Below are 26222 nucleotides of genomic sequence, written 5' to 3'. Positions count from 1 at the left end.
AGATAGATAGATAGATAGATAGATAGATAGATAGATAGATAGATAGAGATATAAACATGTTCCTTGTCTAGGTACTGGAGTGGTTCTGAAGCAAGGGATTTTAGCTTGGGGTCCATAAATTTGTTTTAAAAAATTTAATAGCTATTTTAATGTAATTGTTTTTCTTTGTAATTCTATGTATTTTAACTTCATATATTTGCAAATGTTATTGTGAGAAGGGGTCCATAGGCTATACTCCCCTGCCATAGGGGTCTATAACACACAAAAGGTGAAAACCCCTAGCCTCAAGTCTAAGGCAGAGTACTGACACCAGAGAGATTGCCAGCAGGGATTTTGGAGGCTGCAGATTTGGAGCCAGTCCCTCAGTGTAATCCTCTAAATAAAAAATTCCCCTCCATGAGAACCCCAAACTACTTATTTCTCATGATGGAAATACCTTTCTCTGCTTCAGAACACAATGACAGACTCCACAATCCTCTTAGAAGATGTACAGAAGATGAAAGACAAAGGAGAAATCGCACAGGCATACATTGGACTGAAAGAAACCAACAGGTTGGTCTGGTTCTTTTATTTATTTTGGCTTGTTGAATCGCTAACATGTTTTATATAGCAGATCACTTTTTGTCTATTAGTGATTTATTTGTTTCAGACTAGATCCCATCTTTCTAAATTATTCCCATTTAAAAGTTCATCTAAAACATTTAGCGGCCGCATCAGTCAATCAGCAGGCATTTATTGAGCACCCACTATGTGGCAGGTGCTGAGGACACAAATTCACATAATCACTGACAGAGAACTCTGAGGAACATCTCTGCCTGAAGGGAAGCACAGGTTCTGAAATAGGGTTTGTATTGGAAATCACACTAGCAGCTGTTGGTTGTTGTGTTTCCATTGTTCAGTATTTGTTATTTTTAAAGATTTTGAGGAGTAGTTAAATCTATATGCAGCTTCAAGTCATTTCCAAGACTTAGAACATGTTGTTTGTAAGGGGAAAGGCCTTGTTCTCCATCCATTTTTGAGTCATATTTCACTAGTGGCCTTACATGACTGCTTCGAGGGAGTCAATCGGGGCCCTTTGTTTCCTCTACTGGTCTAAGCAAGGCTGAGAAAATCCCGACTCCAGTTTTATCTTACCCCTGAACTCTGCTTGCTCCCATTTCCAGCCTTTGGAAGCCTACACAGAGGGTGTGTGTGTGTGTGTGTGTGTGTGTGTGTGTAATACCTTGTTTACTTTCATCAGGCACTGTGTAGCTCCTAAGATCATAAGAAAAGGGTTTAATGCCAGGTTTCCTTCACAACCTCATAAAACTTGACATGAAGGACCATGAACTCAGCCATATGTCAAAAACTTTCCACAGGCAACGAGATTCCCTCAATTATAGCATGTACCATCTTGAAAGGACAGGAAGCACTATAACTGTGTTACAAATTTATGCTTTCAGAATGTTGTAACATGGCACTTTTAGGACTCCCGAAAGATCATGCAGGCTGTCAGGAGGTAGATAGGTACATATACCAAGGACGAAGCGATGCTGTTATGCACAAGTACCACTGTACCTTTCTACAGTATTTTAATCTCATAATTTGATTGTAGTGACTAAAATCTGTAGGTAATCTATGTGTATATTTGCATATACAAACTGCATGCTTTCCATATCCCATTCCTGCATAAAGTCAGACGGTTCTTCATGATTACAGTTCTCACTGAGGAAATGAAAGCAGTTCATTCATCCCAGGAATTCATGCTACAGCCACAGTCTACCAACCCTGCTAAAGGCCTTGTTCTTTTGCAGCTAATCTCTGTAATATTGTGTGCCACGTGTAATTTCTCTTGTATTTAGACACTCAAAGTCTAGCCTTTCCTTATTTCTGTTGTTTCTTATTCATATCATAATCATTCCATAAAAGAGAAGCAGAAAGGACTCTATGTAATTTCTTTATAATTTTCTCTATTTTGCATATTATTTAATTTTCTTTGTTTTGCATATGATTTGTCTTTTCTTTAAAAAAAAAACAATTTAAATAACCAAGCTGATATGTGTAGTAACTTTGTCATCTGTGGTCAAGAAAATATGTTAATCCCAATCATGAATGTTAAATAATATTTGCTATTCTTGTCCTTCATATGCCATCATCTCATTACCATCATGTATCCCTTTTGTGTTTTCCATTTTTCATTTGGTTTGGAAGACCATTCCCTATGGATTGTCATGAGCTGAATGAGGATGAAGAGCTGTGGCTGGTTTATGAAGGGTTAAAACAAGCCAACAGGTTATGTGTGTTGCCTCGCAATGGAATGTTCATCCCTTCCTGTTTTCTTACTAACAAACAGTGGCCTCTTTAACCGCTGGCTCTTTCGTGCACTAACTTATGTTCATAGGCAAAGTATGACAAAGTATCAGACATATACATATAACTTTGTCATGTGGTGCTGTTAAAGAAGAGATTGAAATACTTGTGAATATAGATGTCATTTCCCATCCCTGGGGATGAGACCAAATTACTTCATTGCTGATTGAATTACTCAAAAAGAAAACAGTGAGGTGTTGGCAAGATAGATGTAAGCCACTGTGCCTACAGTACTTACCTTCTAACTGCCAGTGACATGGAAGCCGTTTAATATTTGAAACTACAAATTATGGAATTAGGAATTAGAAGGGTTTCCTTATAGTCATGAAATCTAAAATGCTCACCACATAGAATTAATGCTTCAAATATGACACACTGAACTCATGTAGATTTAAAGAGAAAACAATTAACATCAAAAAAGGAGCTTTTAAAAACAAATACAAATTTTATCTTGGTGATATATATTTGGAAGAGAAAATTTGTAAAAATATATGTATAAATAAATTACATATATATATTTCTTATTGCTGCTGCTCAAGTGCTATTTTGTTTTATTCTAATTATGAAGCAGTCATAATGGTTTAAAATTTTCAAATTCAACTTTTGTAGTCCCCAAAAGGATCAAATATTTTAATATGCTATTATTAATCAGACTATGTTAACCTTAATAACTACTAGGACTATAGGGGATGCTTTTAACCTAATAATATCTTTTCTTTCATTTTGTTAATACATTCCTAACCATAGTCCTGTTTCTTAGGTTTGCAAAACTATAGAGATGTAATAATAATGGGGTGGGGATACTAAAGGTAATATACTGTCCTTTCTTCTGTCTTAATGCTCGTACTATAGTAGTTTAAACAAAGATGACAGTTTGTCTGACTATACAAGTGTCCATCTGTTTGGTCTATGAAGCATTAGCTCCTTTACAGATATTTTTAATATTTCTACTCCACATTGTCCCTAGTAAGGGATAGGAAATGGGATTGGCATATGTGGCTCTGACTGCATCTGATGAACAAATCTAAAACTGAGGATGTATTTGAGAAGTACCTATTTTGATTTGTGTTTCTTGAGATTGATGGGTCACTGTTCCTGACTTCACCATCCTTTGGAAATGAGAGATGATTATTTGCAGAAAAGTGATATGAGAAACACAAAAGTAAAATGGAACCCCAAACCCAAGCTTTACTTTGAGTGACTATTTACCCCCAATAGTATTTGGGGGTTTGAAGATTTTTTTTTTCTCTATTGAAGTAATGTTGGGCTTTGAAAGAAAATATTTTCTCCCCAAAGTCTGTATTTTGTTAATACAGATGCCAGGGTTTATACCCCATAAGCCAGTTTGTTTCTTTGACTTTTCACAGTTCTTAGTCCTCTTCTTCTAATATGCTAACGCCTTTAAAAAAAACTAGAATTTGTAAAGTTTTTGGACTTTTCTATAATGTATTTGCAGTGCTGAAAAACATACATTATTTCAGTTTGATAATATCTATCAAAGTATTGATCTCCTTTCTGGACACTGTTTTAGCTTTCTTCAGTTTGATCTAGTTAGAAGGCCCACTGAATCACTTAGAGTATCTGCTCTCACCTCCCCCTCCCCTTTCACAAATCAACAATTAAATTTTATCCCAAATGTGAACTAAACAATTAACAAATGAATAAGTATAATAAGCTTCTTTTCCCTTATTGACTACATAGACTCTTGGAATCACAACTCCAGTCCCAGAAAAAGAGCCATGACAATGAAACGGAGGCATTGCGAGGTGAGATCCAGAGTCTAAAGGAGGAGAACAATCGCCAGCAGCAGCTATTGGCTCAGAACCTGCAGTTACCGCCTGAGGCCCGCATTGAAGCCAGCCTGCAGCACGAGATTACCCGACTGACCAATGAGAATTTGGTAAGGAGACGGGGCAGTTCTACTCACTTTGGTCTGTACCCTGTGTTAATATTTCTGGGGCTACTTACATTCTTCAGATTAGACAATGCCCTACCTTGCTGGGAAGGTTTTGTGATTACACACTGTTACTCTTTCACTTTAGAGGTCATATAGTAGATATGATGGTAAAATATTACTCAACTGGAGCATTAGGAATGAAAAAAATGCTTATTCAGTGGTTGTGTGTGTCTCTTAACTCGATGATACCCAGGCTATGATCCTCCTATTATATGGTTCTGAGGCAGGAAATCAGCCACACCAGAGAAGGCACTATAGACTTAATTTGTTACATACATTCAATTTATCTTGTTCTCTCTAATTGAAAGGGGAATGAGAAAAATAGAGTTAGAGCTGGAGGGAACTTTATTGAAAGGGAACTTTATCATCCTATCAAAGGAGATTCTGTATCATGTTGTATGATTGCTGTCACATGACAGACTTTTAATTCCCTTTGCCCATGGAGTAGCCACCTGTCAACACCACTAGCAAGAAGATGAAGTGAGAATTAAGATGTAAGCTGAGCTAAGAAATTGATCATATCCATTTTTCATTCAGCTAGTGAATGGAAATCTCCATTATGGCCCACAGTATAAGCATTTAAGTCAGATGTCGTTCTTAACATGGGATCTGTGAATTTATTTTCTTTAATATTTTGATAACTGTATTTCAAAATAATTGGTTTCTTTTCTGATCCCATGTATTTTATGCTTTTAATAGCATTATTCTGAGAAGGGATCCATAGGCTTCACCAGATTGTCAAAGGAGTCCATAATACACAAAAAGGCAATTTTAACTGAGTAAATCTCTTTAAGAAACATTACATCTTAAATAAAAATACAACTAAATAAATCTCTTTAAGAAATGTTAATATTCATGAATTTCTCACATTCTTGAGAAATATTTTAAAATGATGCTTCTGTGAAGTGAACCCCCCTTGCCTGGTTCTGAGCAATAAAATGGAGCCTAAATTCTTGCCTAAAATAATTGTCCTTTACAGTCTCATCATAACCTTTGTAAAATGTGTGTCTTTTTTAAAGCATATGACCATAAAGTAATGAAGTAATATGTGACTTATGGAAACAATATCATTATAATTATTCTTTGTTTCTTCACTTATAGCTCAAACATTTCTTTCATTAATAGTAAGTTACTTTTTCAGAAGGAAAACTTAGTTGCTTTCAGAGCTTAAATCACAGATCTAAATTAATTATTAAGGCTTTACTTTTTGGCAGGGGAGTTGGGTGTCTAGGTCAACTGTATTCCTCTCATTATGCAACTTTTTAGATAAGATAGATCAGAATATAAACAAATGAGAATGCTCAAAGTTATTTTTCTCTACACCAGAGCAGTACTGAGACACTGGTGGTTCCTAAGCTTGTCTTTACCGCCCAATGGCTCCCTCCATGTATACCTGGGCCTTTCTTCCTAATTTGATGAGCATAGTACTCAGATTATTTAACTCTTTCCCAGAAGAGAACTGTGAGGGAGAACATTGTTGCTGCTCCTTGCCACCTTGTCTAACCTGGTCCAGAAGAGGCACGATAACAGTTATCCTTCCATCCCCAGTAAGTGAAGGCTATGGCCAGGCCTGCTGCTGCTTGGCTGGGAGAAGGAAGACAGGAGATTTACTGGTCCCTGCTACCCATTGGAAATCATGACCTTGGCCCTAGCCTGTTTTTATCTATATACTTCAGTGTTTACCACTCCCCACCCATTTATATGTATGTGTGTGTATGTATGTATATATAAACATATACACACATATAAGTTAATATATTTAGTACATTTGATGAATGTTACTACTGTTAATCAGAATAACTGTAGTTGTTAAGAGGACCAGGGGCTTACAGCAAGTAACAAATGTCTTTTGAGAATGTGAGGTTTCAGTACTTTTGTTTTAAAATAATTTTAAGTTGCTTTTGTTTAGATAGTAAAGTCCCCAAGGATAAAAGCAAACATCAATTGTGCCTATTTTTTCAGTATTTTGAGGAATTATATGCAGATGACCCTAAGGAATATCAATCATATCGGATTTCACTTTACAAACGGATGATTGTATGTAAATCCCACAGATCGTGTGTTTCTGTTGTCTTGTTGCTACTTCTGGATTGCTAACAGAACAGCAGGCTTGCTGCCCACCCTTTCCAAGGAAATCCTCTTCAGACAGTCTCACAAACCTATTTCCCCCCACAGCTTTGTCTTAGCAAGTGGCATCACTTCTCTTTGTTATATGTCATTTTTAGTGTTTGCTTTGTTATTAACCCTGGTCTTTACAATGTGATGGAAACAAAGTTTGACTTGAAAAAGAAAATAAAATACAAAATGTACATCGGAACTCCTTATTTTGAGAAATGTATCTGATATCCAAATTCACTTTTGGCCAAAAATTTACTCTTCCTACAGCTTTCTTAATAACTCTATATTCTTGACTCCCCTTCTTTTGTTTTTTTCCTCAAGGTCTTCCTTTTTATTTTCTTCTTAACTAAGTGGAAAATAATGTCTCTGTTGACTCTCATGTGTAAATTAGTTATAATTAGAATCAAGGCCTTTGATTCTTCATTTATTATTTCTTTAGTCTTTTTGTTCTTGTATATGACACTGGTTTTCTTTCCTTGTGTGTAGTCTATCTTTTAGAATTCTTCATAAAGAGTTTGATATGTGCTCTCCAAGCTCCATGGAATTTTGAACTTGACTGAACGTAAATTACCCAGAGTACTTTTTTTTTTTATTTTTGGACTCTTAACTTGAAGGGGTTTGTGAATAGTAAAAAGTCAAACAAGGGAGAAACAAAGAGGAACAAGCAGGGAGTAGAATGGATAGGGGTGATAAAATCTCCCTCTGTCTCTGGAAAAGCATGGGGTTGAGGATGGGGTGGGGTCACTGCAAGACAGCCTCACAGACAGCTCTGTTCCTGCATCTGGGATGGCCACTGGCCAACTCTGAGATTCTATCCCTGGGTCCTTAGTGTTTGCCTTTCTCTGAGAAGTGCTAATGCCTGCTGGCTCTCAGGAAGAGATTAACCTACAAAGGCAGAATTCAGTATAGAAAGCCCAGCTAGGATGCTGCTCCAATTCCCACTTATCTTCTAGGGCACAGTTTTTTGTCCTTCTCTCTTGCTTTTCTATTTCTCACTTGCTTGGCTTTTTTCTTATCATGAGTTCCCTTAAGGTCAAGGTCTTAAAAAACAAACAAACAAACCACTCTCAGTAGTTTGTCCTTTGGTACAGCTTAGCAATACCTAGAAAAGGGGCTTATCTTAAGCCCACAGTTAGTGCTACCTACATTTCCCTTTGCTCTGTGTCCAAGTCTTTTTTGGAGGAGTTTCAAAAGGTGGGCTGCATATGAAACATTATGAGTTACATCTGTTTTATTTATTGCAAAATGAGTTTACATTACAGTAAATGTTATGGCTGTGATGGGATAGGACTGGACTGGTGATTTCACTGGCACAGGAAACTCCCTTTACCAGTATGGGTAAGCACCTTCTCTGCCACTTAGAGTAACAGAGATTTCCTCAGGGTCACCCAGCCCATGTGGCTGTGATACCCTTTTTTTAACCTACACTTTGCTACTTTGAACACTTCTGAACTCAATCAAAAGAATTCTTCAACATTTTTTTTTATTGTGCTTCTTTTTTTGTCTTAAGTTTTAGCTCTCAAATAATTCCTGACATTTCCTGAGGGCGGTTCCTATCTTTTTTCATGTGTTGAGTGAAAAGAGAATGCATCTAAGAAGCTCAGTCTCCCTTTAAAACTTCCCCTTAGACTCTTCTTTGTACTTCCAGAGAATTTATTTTCACTCTTACTTCCCTGTAAAACATGTGCAAATGTGATGACAGCACATCTTTTTGTTATCGTGCTTCTCCTGTTGCACATACATGGGACCTACTTAAAATGCTAGCATTTCAGGCCTTGTTTCCATCATACTGCCTCAGGTTTGAATGCCCAGAGTGTTTATGAAGTTTGGCTTCTATTGTCTAAGAATTTCACAGGCTTGCCAGTGCTAGCCAGGCGGGGAGCACCACCCTCCAACCTCTCAGGAGCCTCCCCTCCTTTTTTTGTATAACTAATAATGGCTATTTCTGTGACTTACTGTGTCTTCTCCCTTCACACATATGGATGGAGTTTGTTCAGTTCTCATCCCTTGTCTTTCATTTTGATCATTAGGATTTGATGGAACAACTTGAAAAACAGGACAAGACTGTCCGGAAATTGAAGAAACAGCTGAAAGTATTCGCTAAAAAAATTGGAGAACTGGAAGGTATAGCTTTGATGAATATTTGCTACCAAGCAAATTACTTGTTTTTGTGAATATTGCTCATCTCTGGGCTGGTTTTTTCCCCCTACAGTTTATGGTAAGATACAGAATTTCATGTACTTAATATAGCAACAAAACCATCTCATGCAGGACGAAGATGCTGAATGAATATGAACTGCTCCACGAAAAGTTACATCCTGTCTTGTGTTGCGATTTACAGAGGGAGCTAATTAGTTGCTGGGGCTGCTAGGTGCTACAAGGGATAGAGCACTGGGCTTGGAATCAGGATGACACATTTTCATGAGTTCAAATATGGCCTTGCACGTGTACTAGCAGCGTGGCCTAGGGAAAGTCACTTCACTCCATTTGTCTCAGTTTCCTCATCTGTAAAATGATTTGGAGAAGGAAATGGAAAACCACTCCAGCATCTCTGTCAAGAAAACCCTAAATAGGGGTGGCTAAGTAGCGCACTGAATAGAGTACCAGCCCTGGAGTCAGGAGGACCTCGGTTCAGATCTGGCCTCAGACACTTAACACAAAAACTAGCCATGTGACCTTGGGCAAGTCATTTAACCCCAATTGCCCTCCAAAAAAAAAAAAAGAAAACCCTAAATGGGGTCACAGATAGTTGGACATGACGGAATAACCCTGTAACGACAATCACTTGCTCAAATAATAACATTACTAAAAATAACTCATATTTGTGTAATGTTTTAATGTTTATAAAACACTATGAGATTGATAGCACAAATAATATTTCCATGTTTCCAGTATGGAAATTAAGGCACAGAGTTAAATGACACTCACAAAACTTATAAATGTAAGAGCTGGACTTTAAACTTTGGACTCCTGCCTATAAGTCCAGACTCATGAGTGAAACTGGAAGTGATGAGGCAGATGGTTTATACCACCCAAGTGACTGTTGGCCTTCAGAAACGTTATGTTGGGTGGCTATCCGTGGGTTCTAATGATTAAAACTTTCATTGGGATCTCTTGGAGCTGTCTTTAGGAGTACTTTCACGTCACACAAGAAAAGCAGCCGCATTAGTTGTTTTTCTTTTCTTTTAGAAACAAACATAAAGGGCCGCTAAGTGGCTCAGTGACTAGAACACTGGCCCTGGAGTCATGAGGACCTGAGTTCAAATTTGGCCTCAGACACTTAACACTTACTAGCCATGTGACCTTGGCAAGTGATGTAACCCCAATTGCCCTGCCTTCCCACCCTCCAAAAAGCAAAAAAAACAAACAAACATGAAATGTGTCCTGTTCATCCACCTTATTCATTAGCTGTAATTTTGGATGACTTTTGGCTATTTGCAAAAATTGTTTTTATCTTCAAAAAAAAGTCTTACCATCATTTATGATATTTTAAAAATTACTGGGGTGACTAGATGGTTCAGTGAATAGAGCACCAGCCCTGGAGTTAGGAGGACCTGAGTTTAAATCCAGCCTCAGACACTTAACACTTACTAGCTGTGTGACCCTGGGCAAGTCACAACCCCAATTGCCTTGCCTTCCCCCTCCAAAAAGCAAAAAAACAAAAACAAAAATTACTTTTATGTTTATGTATCCCTAACACATCAAAATCTCCAAGATATATCATTCTTTGTGTAATCTTGTGGAAACAATATGTTTCCTACAATGTACATCATTCTTCAAAAACATAAGACCTCTAAACAAGTTATAGTAAACAAATTAATTATTTCTATTAAGATAGTCTCACATTTATATAGCACTTTAAGATTTACAAAGTACTTTTCTCACAACAGCCCTGTGAGTTAGATAGTACATGTATTGTATCTCTTTTGCAGATAAGAAAACTAGGCTTGTAGAGCAAAAATGAGTTCCCCAAGGTCACACAGCTAGGCTGAAACATGGTCTGGAATCCAGTTTTTTTGACTGGTATCATGTTGCATTGTTAGAACCTAAAAACTAGGGCTTTATTCATATAAAAAATTTTAAAATTTTTAATTAATTTTTTTTGCTGTGGGGTAACTTAAAAGCTACAAGTAATGTTCAGCCATTGCCAAAGTTCATAGAAATCATTGAAAAGCCAAAAGGACATGGACTGTCTGGTTCTGACAAATTAAGTTAGACTTTTAGTGACCCTTAATGATATACTTAGACACACCTGTAGAAATCCATAAAACTAAAAAGTCTATAATAGTCTCCAAAAGGCTGCCTACTAGGTGAGAGAATAGGATTTCTTACTCTTATGAGATGCTAATCATTTTAAGGTACTGCTAAGTATGAGTCATCAATCTGATTTCCAGCTCTGTACATAGGTATACATATGGCACTCAAATCGGCAGTGCTTGAATTAGAAGTAAAATGAGGCATTAGTAACTGCTATTAAGGGATGCAGAGATTTGTCATTAGAGATTGTCTTTGGTAAGAACCTATGGTAAATTGCCAAGAGGGGCTGCACTTATAAGAGTCATAGAACTTGGGTTCCAATCCCACTTTGACATTTACCAGCTAAGTAAAACCATGTTTCACAGTCTTTCTGAACCTCAGTTTTTTTAATGATAAAACAGGTAATATTTGTACTACCTCCTTCACAGAGCTACTGTGAGACATATATTTTTTAAACATTAAAGCATGGTTTAAATGTGTCATTATTTTGGTCATTACTTAATGAGATTTGAACATGTATCCATAAGTTGCTTTTTTAGAAAAGCAGAGAGTGGATAAAACATGGCAGCAAAACAAGTTGTCTCTACCACCTCTTTATTTTTGCTAAAAAAGAAATTTAGAAAATTCTGAAAAATGAAGGATTTTTGGACTGTCATTGGAACGTTTTAGAACCCAGAACCTTGGAGTTACCAGAATTTTCCCTTTTTAAAGTTTATTTAAAATGCAGTGATCTAAAATTGATACTATTTAAAATTAAAATATTAAAGAAGACTATATTGTATTTCACACCAGTAAATGTGTGTATTTGGTTATATACAGATCCAAAGCTTAAAGAGATTTTGGAGATTATCTAATCCAACTCCCTTTATTTTTGGCCCCAATTATCTGTTCACTGAGGATGGGAAGAAAAGAGTCTTCCAGTGATTCTATCAATGGTTTTTAGAATTAAAATTTTTTTTAAACTTTTTTTGATCAAATAGCCTTGGCTTCAAAACAAAACCTGCTTTCCTGCAAATGCATGGCAGAAATATGTTTAGTGGTGGGAGAAACACATTAGCTTATTTTTGTCCTGGTTTCATCAGTCACATGTGCAACATCCTTTATTAACTGCTATTTCAGCATAGGAGATAGAACTCCTGATCTCATTTCCACAGATCTTATAAAGATGTTAACAAGAAAAAGTTTTATTTTTTTTCCTATCCCACCATTACAGTTTTACTGATGTATTTTAGTTTTGCATTATAAACATTTAGATAAATCCCTCTTCTTGAGAAGTTTCTTTTTTATTAACAAAGTAAAACAATTGAATGCAATTAATAATACAGTGACCTCACCTGAAAGTGCACGCAACATTTCACATGCTGGAAAACAATTTGGAATTTTACACAGTTGCTTAGCAGTGTGAGCCCTTCAATCCAGCTATACTACTTCTAGGCCTATAAAAGGACCTTTCTGTACAAAAATATTTATAGCTGCTCTTTGCAATGGCAAAAAAATGAAATGCTAATGGGGTGTCTTTTCAATGGAGGAATGCCCAGTTCTCTTCATTTTATAGTTAAAGATACTGAGACCTAGGGAGAGAGGTAGCAACTTGTCCAACATCACACAGGTAGTAAGTAGCAGGGAGGATTTTTGATCCCAAGGCCTCTTTCTGCTGCACCTTTAATAAAAAAAAATAACAACATAGTTGTAGATGTTTCAAATTTTTATTTCATTTTTAAATCTGGAAATGGGTTTATAATTTTAAAAAATATTCTCCCTATCATAATGTAAATAAAATCATAGCATTTTAGATCTGGGATGGACATTAGCGAACACCTAGTCAAACCAGATTAGGAATATGAATTGAAGCTACTTGCCCAAGGCTGTACAGATTATTAGTGGCCATGCTTGTGTAAAATGTCTTGTAAAATGTAAAGAAGTCTTCTAACTTCTAATTTGATTGGTTTTTTTTTTTTACTATATAATGATTTCTTTTAGTATCTTTCCATTATAAGGAGTTCTCCTGCATGACAGTAGTTTCAGTTCAACCTCAAGTTCAACCTTTCATTGCTTGAAGTGTGTGGGAGTGGTAGGGGCAAAGACACAGAGGTGGAAAGGGTTATTATGTAGGTTGTTAATTAGAGAAATGAGGGAGTGGAATATTTTTCCACTTTATATTTTTCTGTAGTTATTTTAAATAGAATTTCTCTTTCTCTCTTCTTGCTGTATTTTGTTGGTAATATACAGAAATACTGGTAACTTTTATGGGTTTATCCTCTATATTTTCTTTCATTAGTTTTATGACATAAATATACTTACATATACAGCTATCACTATCAGGGACTTCAATTCCTTCTGATCTTCATGAGTATACTCTTACATATGTACATAGAATTTTTTTTCAGTTATAGTCTGTGTTCATTGTATGCCTGGTCCTTTTTTCTTTTACATTTTTCAAATAAACATAACTTTCCATTGTTCTGTATTCTATTTACTCCAGCTAGCATTTATGCAAAGTACTAGGTGCTTAGATATAACTGCATTTGTCATTTTACATGCTGACATGGTGTTCCATTGTATTGCTATACTATAGGCTCTTTATATATTTTCCAAACATCAAATAGTTAGGTTATTTCCAGGTATTATATACAGCAAAGCCATAAACATCTTTGTGCAAATAGTTCCTTTTTCCTTCCTAATCGCTTATTTGAAATACAACCCTACTGATGGGATTAATGAGACATGGCCAATTTTATGAAGGAATAGTTTGTCCACAAGCATAAATGGTTCATTATCAGGAAGAATGATTGCTAATAGATTTTCCTAAACACAGGTGGAATGTTATATTTCTTTAACTCTACTTGAAACCCTGTACTTTCCCAAAGATAATTAATTGTTATTTCATTTATTGGAGGGGGATATATAAATCAATGATACTACTGACCTAACCTCTTCCATATTTTATCTGCTTGTGACAGTGTCATTCTTGAGATATGAAAAGAGAATGCCTTCTGAATTATTTTTTTAATAAAAGAAAAAATGTTCTTAGAGATTTGATCAAATGAAAATGAAATTGCTTTTTAGAACATAAGTTCCCATCATCATGGTATGGTGGAAAAAGTACTCTATTTGGAATTAAGGGCCCTGAATTTAAGTTTTGGCTCTGCCAATTACCTTTTGTGACCCTGGGAAAGTCACTTAATCTCTCTGGTTCTGAGTTTCCTTATCTATAAAATGAATGAATTAAAATATATAGACTTAAAGTTCTCTTCTGGCTCTAAATCAGTGATGATATATTCCTGTGTCATCAAAAAGAATCACTTTTAATGGTTTTCTTTTGATTATGTAGAGTGTAGTTCTTAACTTACTACGCCTGATCTATTTCCTCTTCAAACTGAAGTAAATGGTGATTTCTTTCAGTAAAAGTAAGTGGTAGAGAAGAGGAATTTATTTTTTAGTCTTAGTACCAAGCACTTTCCCCTCTAAAATGTGGCCATATTTTCCTCTTCACTTATTTTCAGGTACATTATAAGTTCTTTCAAGGGTCTTATGTCCAGTATTTTAATAAAAATCAGGAATAACTCAGAAAGGACTCAACTAATGGCTTTTCCTTTTACAAGAGGGATTCTTAATTGTGTTATGGATCCCTTTTGTAGTCTTGTAAGGCCTACGGACTCCTCAGAATAATACTTTTAAATGCATAAAATGAAATATATAGAATTGAGAAGGAAACCAATTTTATTGAAGTATAACTATCAAAATATCTGTTTCATGTTCATATATATATATATATATATTTTCCTTGTTTGATTTCTGCAGTGGGGCAGATGGAGAACATATCTCCTGGGCAGATCATTGATGAACCTATCCGTCCAGTGAACATACCCAGGAAAGAGAAGGATTTCCAGGGAATGTTGGAATATAAGAAGGATGATGAGCAAAAACTTGTCAAGAATCTCATCCTGGGCAAGTATATTTTGCATGAAATAACAACTTACTTGATCGATATGGATTGATATTCCTGTACCTTTGGCAGAGCTATCTAGCTTCAAGGAATGGCTAACATAAAGTTTTTGAAAATGTCCTCCTTAGGTCCAAACTCCTACACATCGATATTATTACATGACAATTAGGATTGGACACAAGATTTCCTTTTTTCCTGCTTTATCGGTAGTATTGGTTCATTTTTTTTTTTTGACTACCACATGTGGTTAGAGTAATGTTTTAAGAAAGAAAACTCCACAATAGCATGACAACAGTGGAGAAACAAGGTGTTGGTAGAAGGAATGTTTTCACAGAAGTAAAAGATGGGTGAGGAAGAGGAGAGTCTCTAAGGACATTGAGCATGGGACTATGAAGAATAAGAGATCCTTAGAACAAGAATGAAGGGTCCTGCATAGAGCCGTGAGCTTATGAAATGAAAGAATAGAGAATGTGTTTTAGTGTTAATATACCTTCAGCCCCAGCTCTATATTAACTTTTCACAGAGCCTTCCTTTTAAGTTCCTGGTATTCCAGCAAAGTGGTCACCATCAGTAGGAAACTTGTATTATGGGCTGACATGATTCATAACCCTGGACTAATTACTTCAATAATAGCATTATTTTGGAAGTTGTGACTTAATGCCTTAAAAGATCCTTTTTACTGATATTTTTTTGCCCTCAAAAATACTTGTGTTTATGTGATGACTAACCATATAGGCCACCCACAAAGCCTTCTTTGTGTGGTTTTTAGCATTATGTGAAGTCTTTTTTATTGTTTTTCTTTTAGACTTGAAACCACGTGGGGTGGCTGTCAATTTAATCCCTGGGTTACCAGCCTACATTTTATTTATGTGTGTCCGACATGCTGACTACCTGAATGATGATCAGAAAGTGAGGTCATTGCTGACGTCAACAATTAACAGCATCAAAAAAGTACTGAAGGTCAGTTCATGCTTTGATTTATGAAAACGACTATAGGATGAATGTTAGAGATGATAAAATCTACATTGCAGCTGTTTTCTGTTTTTGAAATGAATCCTCCTTCAGTGTGAGAAATGAGTCACCAGTTAGTGAAACAGTTTTAGTCATAACTGGTAGATTATAACGTTCACTATGGGAAAGATTTCTTCCTTAACATTTATCCATTTGTTTATTTTAAAAACAAGATTTGAGTTGACCGATTAGATCGGTTAGATGCTTCGTGTTTTTAGCTTTATGGTAATATATGAATGGATATAGTAGAAAAATCCCTGGCCTAGGAGGTAGGAGACCTGGATTTGAATGTAGGCTTTGATGCCAGCTCTGTGACCAGGGACAAACAGCTAATTTCTCTGTGCCTCAGTTTCCTGATCTGTACTATGAGGGGTACTAATCATTGCACTAAAAATTGCCTAAGGTAGCTTAAAATATGCTTGTTATAAGGATAGCACTTGGAACACCTTAAAACATTATATAAATGAGAGTTATCTGTGCTTCCAAATCCTATCTGGAATGCATTTGAAAGTTATTTAATGAAATAAATCTGTAGAGAATAACATACTACAGTTAAAATAAGAGACTTTAAGTAACTTTAATAAGGAATTCCTGGATGATTATTTTTTTTCCTTTTTTCCTCTTTCACCAAAATTTCCTCTAGGATATGAAATTCCTAATTAGGAGAAACACTTTATAGTACATGTCAACAATATGGGAAGAGACATTGAAGCATCAAAATCACCCATTTTAGAGTTTCCAGTTACAATGGTTATATAAAAGGTTGTAGAGGAATCCTACATATAAGCCAGCAAAGCTTTAGAAAGGGCAGCACATTGAATGATGATCAACAAATTCAAAGGTGTGTTTGTTGGAGGGAGACTCAATAAGTGCCTTCATCCAGACAAAAATAAACATCTAGAAGACTGTAGGCATTCTTGGCAGCAGCGTAGTTAGATAGGCTGAAAGCTTACCAGCACTTTGGCTGAGTATGCTTCAAGGGTCCTGATTCCTGCATTGTTCTGATAGGGAATCTGTGTGGGGGCTTGGAAGCTGGCAGCATTTTGGCAGGGAAGCTGCAAGAGAAACAAAAGCCAGCAACACTCTGATACAGGATGCCACGTGCTCTGACTACAGAAATCCTATAGGGGCCTGAAGAATCTAGTTTTCTCACCCCATGTAATCTGGGGGTTTGGGGGCCTGAAGCCTAGTAATGCTGTGATTACAGGCATACCAGAGATTTTTTAAAAATAGAAGATATTGTTAGGTTTCTAATGTCAAAAACAACTGATCTGGAAAACATGTCAAGAAAGGATAAATTGAGAATCATCAGACTCCCTGAAAACCATGACCAAACAAAAAAACTTAAGCACTATATTTCAAGAAATCAGAAATGAAACTGCCATGATCATGATGTTAGGGGTAGTTAGGTAGCACAGTGGATAGAACACCAGGACAGAAGTCAGGAGGACCTACGTTCAAATCTGGCCTCAGATATTTATTAGCTGTTTGAACTCCAGGCAAGTCACTTAACCCTGTTGGCCTCAGTAAAATGAGGTGGACAAGGTAAGGGCAAAACCATTCAGGCATATTTGCCAAGAAAATCACAGATGGGGTCAGAAGAGTCATACATGACTGAACAACAACAACAGATCTATTAGAAACAAAGGACAAAATGAAAATAGAAGGAATTCACTGGTCACCTCCTAAAAACAAAACCCCATAAATTAAAAATGCCTAGGAATGTCATAGTCAAAATCCAGAGCTTCCAGGTTAAAGAAAAGTACAAATAACCAGAAAGAAATTTTCTGGTACCAAAGAACTATGGTCAGGATCACATAAGACTTGACAGCAACTAATAAAGAGGAGAAAATCTTTGAGCATGATATTCCAAAGAGCAGAAAATACAGGCTTACATTCAAGAATATAAGGCCAAGTTCAATCCTAGAGGGGGGAAATGGACCTCTAATAGAAAATATCTTTAAAGTTTTCCTGGTAAGACTAAGTAGATACTTTAAAAAGCAAAGACAGGGGTCAGTAGAAATATAGAGAAGAGGCTAAAGTTTGATGACAAGCTTATGTTTTAAGAAGTGAAGAGGCAGTGTCCCATCAGAATCCTGATGCCTTCTTTGGTCAAAGAGGACATTAAATAAGGCAAATAAGGAGAATGTGGGTGGTTTTTTGATAGTCCTAAGAGAGGAAAGAAAATGGAGGGATAAAAAAAATACATTAAAAAAAGAAATGAGGAAGAAAGAAGAGTAATTTACTATTTTTCATATTTAGAGTACAGTATAAAAAAAGGATTGAGCTCACATGCATGCACACACAGAGATTTTGGTATAGAATTAGATTAAGCTTGTTAGGGAAATGGGTAGGGACAGAGAATTGGGTTGAGGGGAGGTTTCAGAGAAAAGAGTTGGAAAGAAATGGTCACAAGCAAAATGAACTTCCTCTTTAGAGGATGGGTTGTAAAGTGGGTATTAAAAGGAAAGAAAGAAAATGTAAGAACCAATGATAAGGATCTGGATGAGGTAAAAAGAAGGGCAATTGAGTGGAAGATGATCATTTTAGTCATAGAGTGTTAATCAAATTCTATTTCTTTCACTACCTTCTTTGTAAGTATGGAACAAGGACAAAAAGAAGGGAAACATAGGAGAATATGATGAGGGAGATATACAACACTCATATATCTTGAATGTGAAAGGGATGAACTGACTCATAAAATGGAAGAAGATAGAATGGAGTAGAAAGCATAACTCAATAATGTGAAGTACAACTAAAACATAAAGATTCATACAATATAATATGTGGGTAAATAGCAGACTAAAACAGAATTATATTCTTCAGATGAAATCACAGAAGCATGGGTGGCAATAGTGATCTCAGATAAAGGAACAGGGAAAATAGTAAAAAAGAAATAGAAAAAAAGAAATTTCATTATGCTCAAAGACAGCATAGACAGTGAGTAATATTGATGCAAAAAAAAATCAGAATTTGGGGGCGGCTAGGTGGCACAGTGAGTAAAGCGTAGGCCTGGAGTCGGGAGGACCTGAGTTCGGTTCTGGCCTCAGACACTTAACACCCACACAAAAAAACTAGCCGTGTAACTTTGGGCAAGTTACTTAACCCCAACTGCCCTCCAAAAGGCAAAAAAAAAAATCAGAATTTGGGGACACCTTGTATATACACTTGATGACATAGCTTCTAAGTACTTAAAGGGAATGTTAATCAAATAACATGGAAAAATAGAAAACTATAATTGTGACCCTTTGAAAAAAAATTAAACAAGAAAGAAATTAAGGGACCTAAATGGAGTTTTAGAATGTTACATTATGGATGACTTGTGATTTTGGAATTAAAGGATGTTTCAGGCACCTTTACAAAAATTGACCATTTGGGAGGGCATAAAAACCACACAAATAAATGCAGAATATTAAATACATCCTTAATGATCATAATGCAATGAAAGTACTAATCAATAAAGGGCCTTTAAAGACTGAAATTAAGCTTAATGGATTCTAAATAATTTAATCTTTAAGAATTTCAAGGTTATAGAATAAATCATAGAATCAATAAATAATTTCATCAAAGAAAAAATAACAAAATGAAACCACATACCAAAACTTTTGGGGAGTAGTCTAAGTAGCCCCTAGGGTGAATTTTATATCTCTAAGTACTTTCATCAACAGAGAGAAAGAACAGATCCATTAATTGAGTATGCAAAGAAGGAAGGAAGGAAGAAAAAAGAAAGGATATAAATCAGAAAACCTCAGCTAAACACAAAATAGAAGTTCTGAAAACTCAGAAGATAACAAAGCAAGAAAAAATTAAATTGATAAATAAAAGTAGAAGTTATTTTAAAATTAATAAGCTACTAGGGATATTGATTTTTGGGAATTGAGAAGAAAAATAAATTGCCAGTACCAAAAAAGAAGAAAAAGAATTCATATCTAATGAAGGAATTCATTGGAATCAATAAAGAAATTCATTGGAAGCCATTTTGCCAATTATATACTAAGAAAATTAATAAGTGGAATTAATGATTTACAAAACAAATAACATACTTGAATTAATAGAAGAAATGTAGAATTTAAATCTCAGAAAAACAAAGAAAATCCATTCATGAACTCTCAAAGGAATTAACCTTTTCCTAAGTGAATTCTAACAAATATTCAAAGGACAATAATTGGCAAACTGTAAGAATAGGAAAATAAGGGATCCTACTATATATCTTCTATAATCCATATAGAGTCTTTTTTCTTTATTAATTTGTTTACTTTTACTTTACAAGATTCATTACCACAAATCCTTGAGTTTCAAATTTTCTCTCCCTCCCCCCCCCAATGGCGGCATACAATCAAGTATAGTATCTGCAAATATTTTCACATTAGGCATTAGTCAGGTTATAAAGAAGGATTGTAACAGATGGAATGAAGAATGGGAAAGAGCCAATGGAACAAATGAAAGAGCCAATGGAAGAAATGGTAAAGAGCCAATGGAACAAAACCAAACAAGAAAGCGAAAAAGGGCAGATAGTTTTCTTCAATCTGGGTTCAATCGCAGTTCTTTCTTTGGATGTAAACAACTCTCTCCATCATGAGTCTTTTGGGTTTGACTTATGTCTTTGGATTGTTGAGAAGAGTTCAAAGTTGGTCGTCACACATATGTTGTGTCTGTAATTGTGTACAAATTCCTCCTGGCTCTACTCTTCTCACTCAGCATCAGTTCGTAGAAGCCTCTCCAGGTAAATATGAAGTCCATCTGCTCCTCATTTCTTATTGCACAATAGTATTCCATAACATGCATATACCACAACTTGTTCAGCCATTCCCCAATTGATGGTCACACCCTTAATTTCCAATTCTTTGCTACCACAAAAAAGAGCTGTTATAAACATTTTTGTACATATGGGTCTTTTCCCACTTCTATGATCTCTTTGGGATACAACCCTAGAAGTGGTATTGCTGGGTCAAAGGGTATGAAATTATTTATAGCCCTTTGGGCATAATTCCAGATTGCTTTCCAGAATGGTTGGATCTGTTCACAACTCCACCAGCAATGCATTAGTGTTCCAATTTGTCCACATCCTCTCCAGCATTTGTCATTTTCCTGTTTTGTCATCTTAGCCAATCTGACTGGTGAGATGTGATACCTCAGAGTTGTCCAAATATAGTCTTGATACCTAAATCAGAGAGTCAAATCAGAGAAAAAAAATACAGACCAATATTCCTAGTGAATATGGACACAAACATATCATATAAAATGTTGTCCAAAAAGCTACAGTAAAATATTTAAAAGATTATACATGATGATCAGGGTGGATATATATCATATTAGTTACAAAAACAATAACAATCACATGATTATCACAATAGGCACAGAAAAAGCTTTCAACAAACTACAGCACCCATATTTTTTTAAGGAATAGGGATAAATGAACCTTTCTCTAATATGGTTAATAGTTTTTGCCTAAAACCAGTGTTGAACCAAGAGTTCAACATTATATGTAATGAAGAAGTCCTTTTCTATAAACTCAGGAGTAAGGCAAAGATGTCCATTATTATAATTATTTATTTGATTTAATTAGCTATAGCAAGAAAAAGAAATGAAGGGAATAAGTATGGGCAAAGAACAAATGAAAGGATCACCTTTTTTCAGATGATAAGATCTACTTAAAGAATCCTTAGAGATTCAACTAAAAAGTTTATCAAAACACTTAATAACTTAAGATAAGTATCAGTGCATAAAATAAAAACACATAATTTATTAGATTTCATATATATTACCATCAAAACTTAATAGGATATGGAAAGAGAAATTTCATTCCTATTAACTACAGAACATTTAAAATATTTAGAAGTCCACCAACCAGTGCTCATACAGGAATTAAATGAATACATTGACAAAATGGTCTTTGCAGGGCCAGTTAGATGGTGCAATGAATAGAGGACCAGCCCTGGAGTCAGGAGGACTTGATTTCAAATCTGACCTAAGATACATGACACTTACTAGCTGTGTGACCTTGGGCAAGTTACAACCCCAAATGCCCTGCCTTCCCTCCCTTCAAAAAAAAAGATCTTTGCAGAAGTATAGACCTGGATGGTTGCAAAGACTTTAATTGCTCATGATTAGACTGTGCCAATATAATAGAAATGACAATAAACAAAGTCTTTAATTTGAAGTCCATAAGCTTGTTTTCTCAAATAATTTTGATAACTATTTCAATATAATTGTTTTTATTTATAATCCTATTTTTTTTATTTTATGAATCTAAAAACATTCTAAGAATGGTGTTTACAGGCGTCACCAGACTGCCAAATGATTTATGATACAAAAAGGGTTAAAAATCCCTGAACTACACAAATTTATTTAAATATCATACCAAACTACAAAAAGGTTACTCCTTAAAACTTGGAAAAAATGATAGTGAAATTTATCTGAACTGGGGAGGGGAAGGTCAAGAATCTTAAAGGAAATAAACAAATCAGAAGAACATAGAAAAAAATACCTGTCAGATCTATAGATAAGTGAAGAGTTCCTGACTAAACAAGATAGGTCCATAGGAAGTAAAATGGACAATTTGAATTGCATAAACTTAAAAATTTCTTCAAGGAAAACCAACCCAGCTATGATTATAAGGGAAGCAGGTAAATGGGGAGAAATTCTCTGCTGCAAGTTTCTCTGATAAAGGTCTCATTTCTAAATATATAGGAAGAAAGTCTGAACATCCTCCAAAGAAAGGAATGTGAAAACTTCCAGTACTTTTATTATCATCCTGTCTTTCTAGAAGCAGGCTCTTCCAAATGGAGATTGCTACTTTTACACATACATTCACTTGTTCTTTTATTCATTCTGCCTTCTTTTTCTTTATTCTCTTAGGTCCTGTAGGGAAAGTGTCAGTGGTGAACTTGGTTCCCCAAAGCTTGAAGTTTCATTTATATTTAGAGGCAAATCATATTCAAGTTAACAGGAGCTGGGATAGAATGTGGGGACTTTTAGTGGGAACATTGAATGGGACCCATGAGGGATACAGAGGTGTAGAAATAGACTAGAGGCTAAGGATACTACCAAAATGAGATGAGTTCTGGGATTTTAGAGAGTATTTCTGTTGTAAGGGGAGGGATAAATGATAGTTCTAGAAGATTTCCCTCCTTTTCTATCTATCTTCTTCCCTTCCAGCCTGTCAGTGGTTGGTCCCTGGGGAGGGAACTTTTGGTAGTGAAAAGTATCTGGCCACTAGGCCATCTGATTATTGAATATTTAAGGCATGTAAGTAAAGGATAACCTTATTTTTTTCCTGAAAAAAAAAAGCTAAATGTTAGCCACTTGAGTGTTAAGGGGAGCTTACCTAATGAGGGGAAAAAGTGGAGACCAAGATAACAAGCTCCCCATGAAACTTACAAAGAAATCTATTATTGGAAGCTATTGACATAGCAAAAGACCAACATATATTTTCATCTGCAAAATGAATGCAATAATTACCTATATCATGACTTACAGAAAGTAGGTTCTAGGATCTCTTTCAGTTCTTTCAGATTGCTACTTTCCAAAGGAAAAATCAAACTTAAAGTTATTTTTTTCTCTATTTCAGAAAAGAGGTGATGATTTTGAAACTGTTTCCTTCTGGCTATCAAATACGTGCCGATTTTTGCACTGTTTGAAGCAATACAGTGGAGAAGAGGTGAGAATACCTTTCTCTGATGTTTATTAAAAAAAGTAAGTTTTTTTTCCTGTTCACTTTTAGAAGACCAGATTCAACATGGTTTGGAGCATCAGAGAATATTGCTTAATATTCATTGCACATGTACAATAAGTCCTTGTATAACCTCTTCACTCCCATAGTTTATATTCAGAGGCAGCATAGCTGATGAAATTAACTCCCCATCACACAGCTGAAATATGAAGAAAGACAATGGAACAGTCTTTAGGAGGACCAAAGATAAAATAACCTTTTTGGCTATTGATTTGATACAATATTTGTACTGAGACTATTTGTAGTTAGGTGTATTCGTTTCTTATTTGGTTTTTCTTAAGAGAATTCAATTCAACAAAACTTAATACCTATAATTTCCAAGGTACTGAAAAATTGTCTCAGCCTTCAAGGAAGTGTAGGGAAGACTTTCTAAAGCTTGGAACTTACCCCCTTATAGGGGCAAGTTCAGAATATTGTGCCCAGTGTGTACAGTACTAGAATCTATAGGAGAGCCCAAATCAGAGAATATTCAAGTTCAGCCATTGTTTCTTAGGATCCTGCAGTGTGTAGCACCTTATACTAGTCAGGTGGCAAAGATTCAAAGTTTAGGCAAGATAGTTCTTTTTTGGGGGGAGCAGGGGGAATGGGACTAAAATCTGGTAGACCTGCTCTTGAAAAAGATCATAGGCTTCTGGAGGAAGTTGGACTAAAAGGAACTGAAGTATAACAAAAGTGAATGTGACAGATGAACGTGGGCTCTGTGATTTTACATACATTGAATTCCTGAAGAATTACCATAAAGGGAGATTATGGTAAAACAAAATCCAGACTACATATATGTTGTTTCTTCATCTATTTGGACATCCCATTGAAATCATTGAGTGAATAGTTAAAGGTGAGAAGAAATGAATTGTAAATCACCAATAGCATGAAATGTAGAGAGAAGCAAAATATGAAGTAGAAAAAAAATGGGAGCTGTCCAGGGTTTGCTGGAGCCAAGTCACTCATGAACGTCAATTGTTAGATTTTTAGTGTCAGTATATATACACCTTGGAAATTGGCAAATGTGACAAATCAGTTTATTATTATTAAGTGATGGAGAAAATGTTAATAATGCAGATTAAACCTAAAAGTATTTCTTGCATACAATTTCCCTCTGGAGAGCCTGTTGTTAAACATTTGCCAGCATACCTGTGCCTCTCTGTGTCTAGAATCCCATTTAAACAAATACTATCAAAATACTCATTTTTGTTTAAAGAGGATTTTTTATGTCATAGCTGCATGCATATCAATTTGCTTCATATAGACATAATCATATCTGATAAATGAAAAAACCTTAATAACAGATCATTACAAATCTCTTACCATTCAGCAGTTTGTTTGACAATGGTAGTGTCCATTTGGTCCCGTTACTATTAGTTTGTAAAGATTAGTGCTCAGGACCTTTGATATTCTAGTGTAGAGTAGTGAAGCTGACATTTTCATTGAAAAGCCCAAGTGTATGCTAAGTCTTGGGATTTTTTACACATCCCTACCCTACCCCTCTATTTTTAATTTTTATATATTTATTTTGCTTGGTGGGAAAAGGTGACAAAGAACCCTGACTGGCAGGCTAACAAAGTTAGATTCGATCCAATAGGCAGGAAAAAGCAGAAAAGTGACATGCTGAAGATAGTTTTTGAGAGAGATTATTCTAACAACCACAAGCAACAGAGATTGAAGCAGGAATGGCCCCAGTATGGGAAAGACCAGCTAAAATGCTGTTGCAGTCATCCAGGTGTGCATGGGAAGGCCTTGGACCATGGTGGTAGCCACAGAAATGGAAAGGAATTGAAAGAGGGGGAATTAACTTCTTTTACCAATGAAAGGGAAATTATGCTTAAATTGGGAAGATAAAAGTTGCATTTTACTTATTGAAAATCAATCTTACCTTACAATTCAGGGATTTATGAAGCACAATACACCTCGCCAGAATGAACACTGCCTTACCAACTTTGACCTGGCTGAGTACCGGCAGGTGCTGAGCGACTTGGCGATTCAGATCTATCAGCAGCTTGTTCGAGTATTAGAGAACATCCTTCAGCCAATGATTGGTAAGACTAAAAAGGGCAATGAAATACTATTATGACTAAGAATATCATTAGTATGATACTGTTTGAGAGGATGCTGTGTTGAAAGCAGGCTCCATCTGTTGTAACACTCAACAATAAATAAGTAGCGCAGAATGATGCACCACCCCTCCTCCCCCACCCCAATAGTCTTAACCTAAAAGCAGATCACCCCCTAAGACAACTAACTTCTTCTTGTCATTAAAATAAAATGTGTCAGCCGTTGGCAACCCGAGTATTCACCCAAAGACTCTTCCCAAAGATGTTCTCCCTAGAAATTTAGTTACTAGACTCTACACACAGATTAGGTAAGGGTTTTTGAAATTAAATTTCACTCCATTTGTTATCACTGACAAGCATTTCTGACCATGAATCCAATCAGAAAATTATTGGATAACCTAGATCATTGGTGTCATATTCAAATGGAAATGGATTCCTATAGCTGTGTATGGATTTAGAAAGCCACAAATTAACATTATCTATGCTATGTTATTTTTTGTTAAATATTTCTAAATTACATTTTAATTTAGTTCAAAAGCCCTTTAAGGTTGTTTGGCACCTTCAGGCAGTGAGTTTTACACCTCTGACCTAGATACCATGAGATCTGAAATTAAAGTAGGTACCTGTGGTTCTCATAGCCATGGTTAAGTGGGGATATCTTCTAATCACCTTATCCCTAGTTTATGAGTTATCACAGACAGTAGGATAATGGATTTAGCACTGGAAGGGAACTTAGTCATCAAGACCAACCTCTTCATTTACAGATAAAGTCAAAACTCAGAGAGGTTAAATCACTTGTCTGGT

At 35.6% G+C, this 26222-nt stretch overlaps 1 protein-coding gene across 4 annotated transcripts in view; it reads left to right on the top strand.

Moving 5' to 3' along the window:
- MYO5A (myosin VA) overlaps positions 1-26222 on the top strand; it is a 258166-nt gene that overhangs the window by 213311 nt on the left and 18633 nt on the right. The window contains exons 29-37 of one of the 4 annotated variants that reach the window (XM_069098066.1): positions 452-552; positions 2191-2271; positions 4051-4249; positions 6269-6343; positions 8455-8548; positions 14483-14629; positions 15433-15587; positions 23209-23298; positions 25253-25403. In XM_069098066.1, the coding sequence (XP_068954167.1) occupies positions 452-552; positions 2191-2271; positions 4051-4249; positions 6269-6343; positions 8455-8548; positions 14483-14629; positions 15433-15587; positions 23209-23298; positions 25253-25403 (1093 nt within the window). The remainder of the gene's footprint in view (positions 1-451; positions 553-2190; positions 2272-4050; positions 4250-6268; positions 6344-8454; positions 8549-14482; positions 14630-15432; positions 15588-23208; positions 23299-25252; positions 25404-26222) is intronic. The other 3 variants (XM_069098068.1, XM_069098067.1, XM_069098069.1) reach the window with 3 other exon arrangements.

This window comes from Petaurus breviceps, unplaced genomic scaffold, assembly GCF_028583685.1.
Source record: "Petaurus breviceps papuanus isolate PSGF00001 unplaced genomic scaffold, PetGlider_PUasm1.0 37, whole genome shotgun sequence".
NCBI lineage: Eukaryota > Metazoa > Chordata > Mammalia > Diprotodontia > Petauridae > Petaurus > Petaurus breviceps.
The sequence above is the reverse complement of the archived record's forward strand: the minus strand, read 5'-3'. Positions and strand labels throughout refer to the sequence as shown.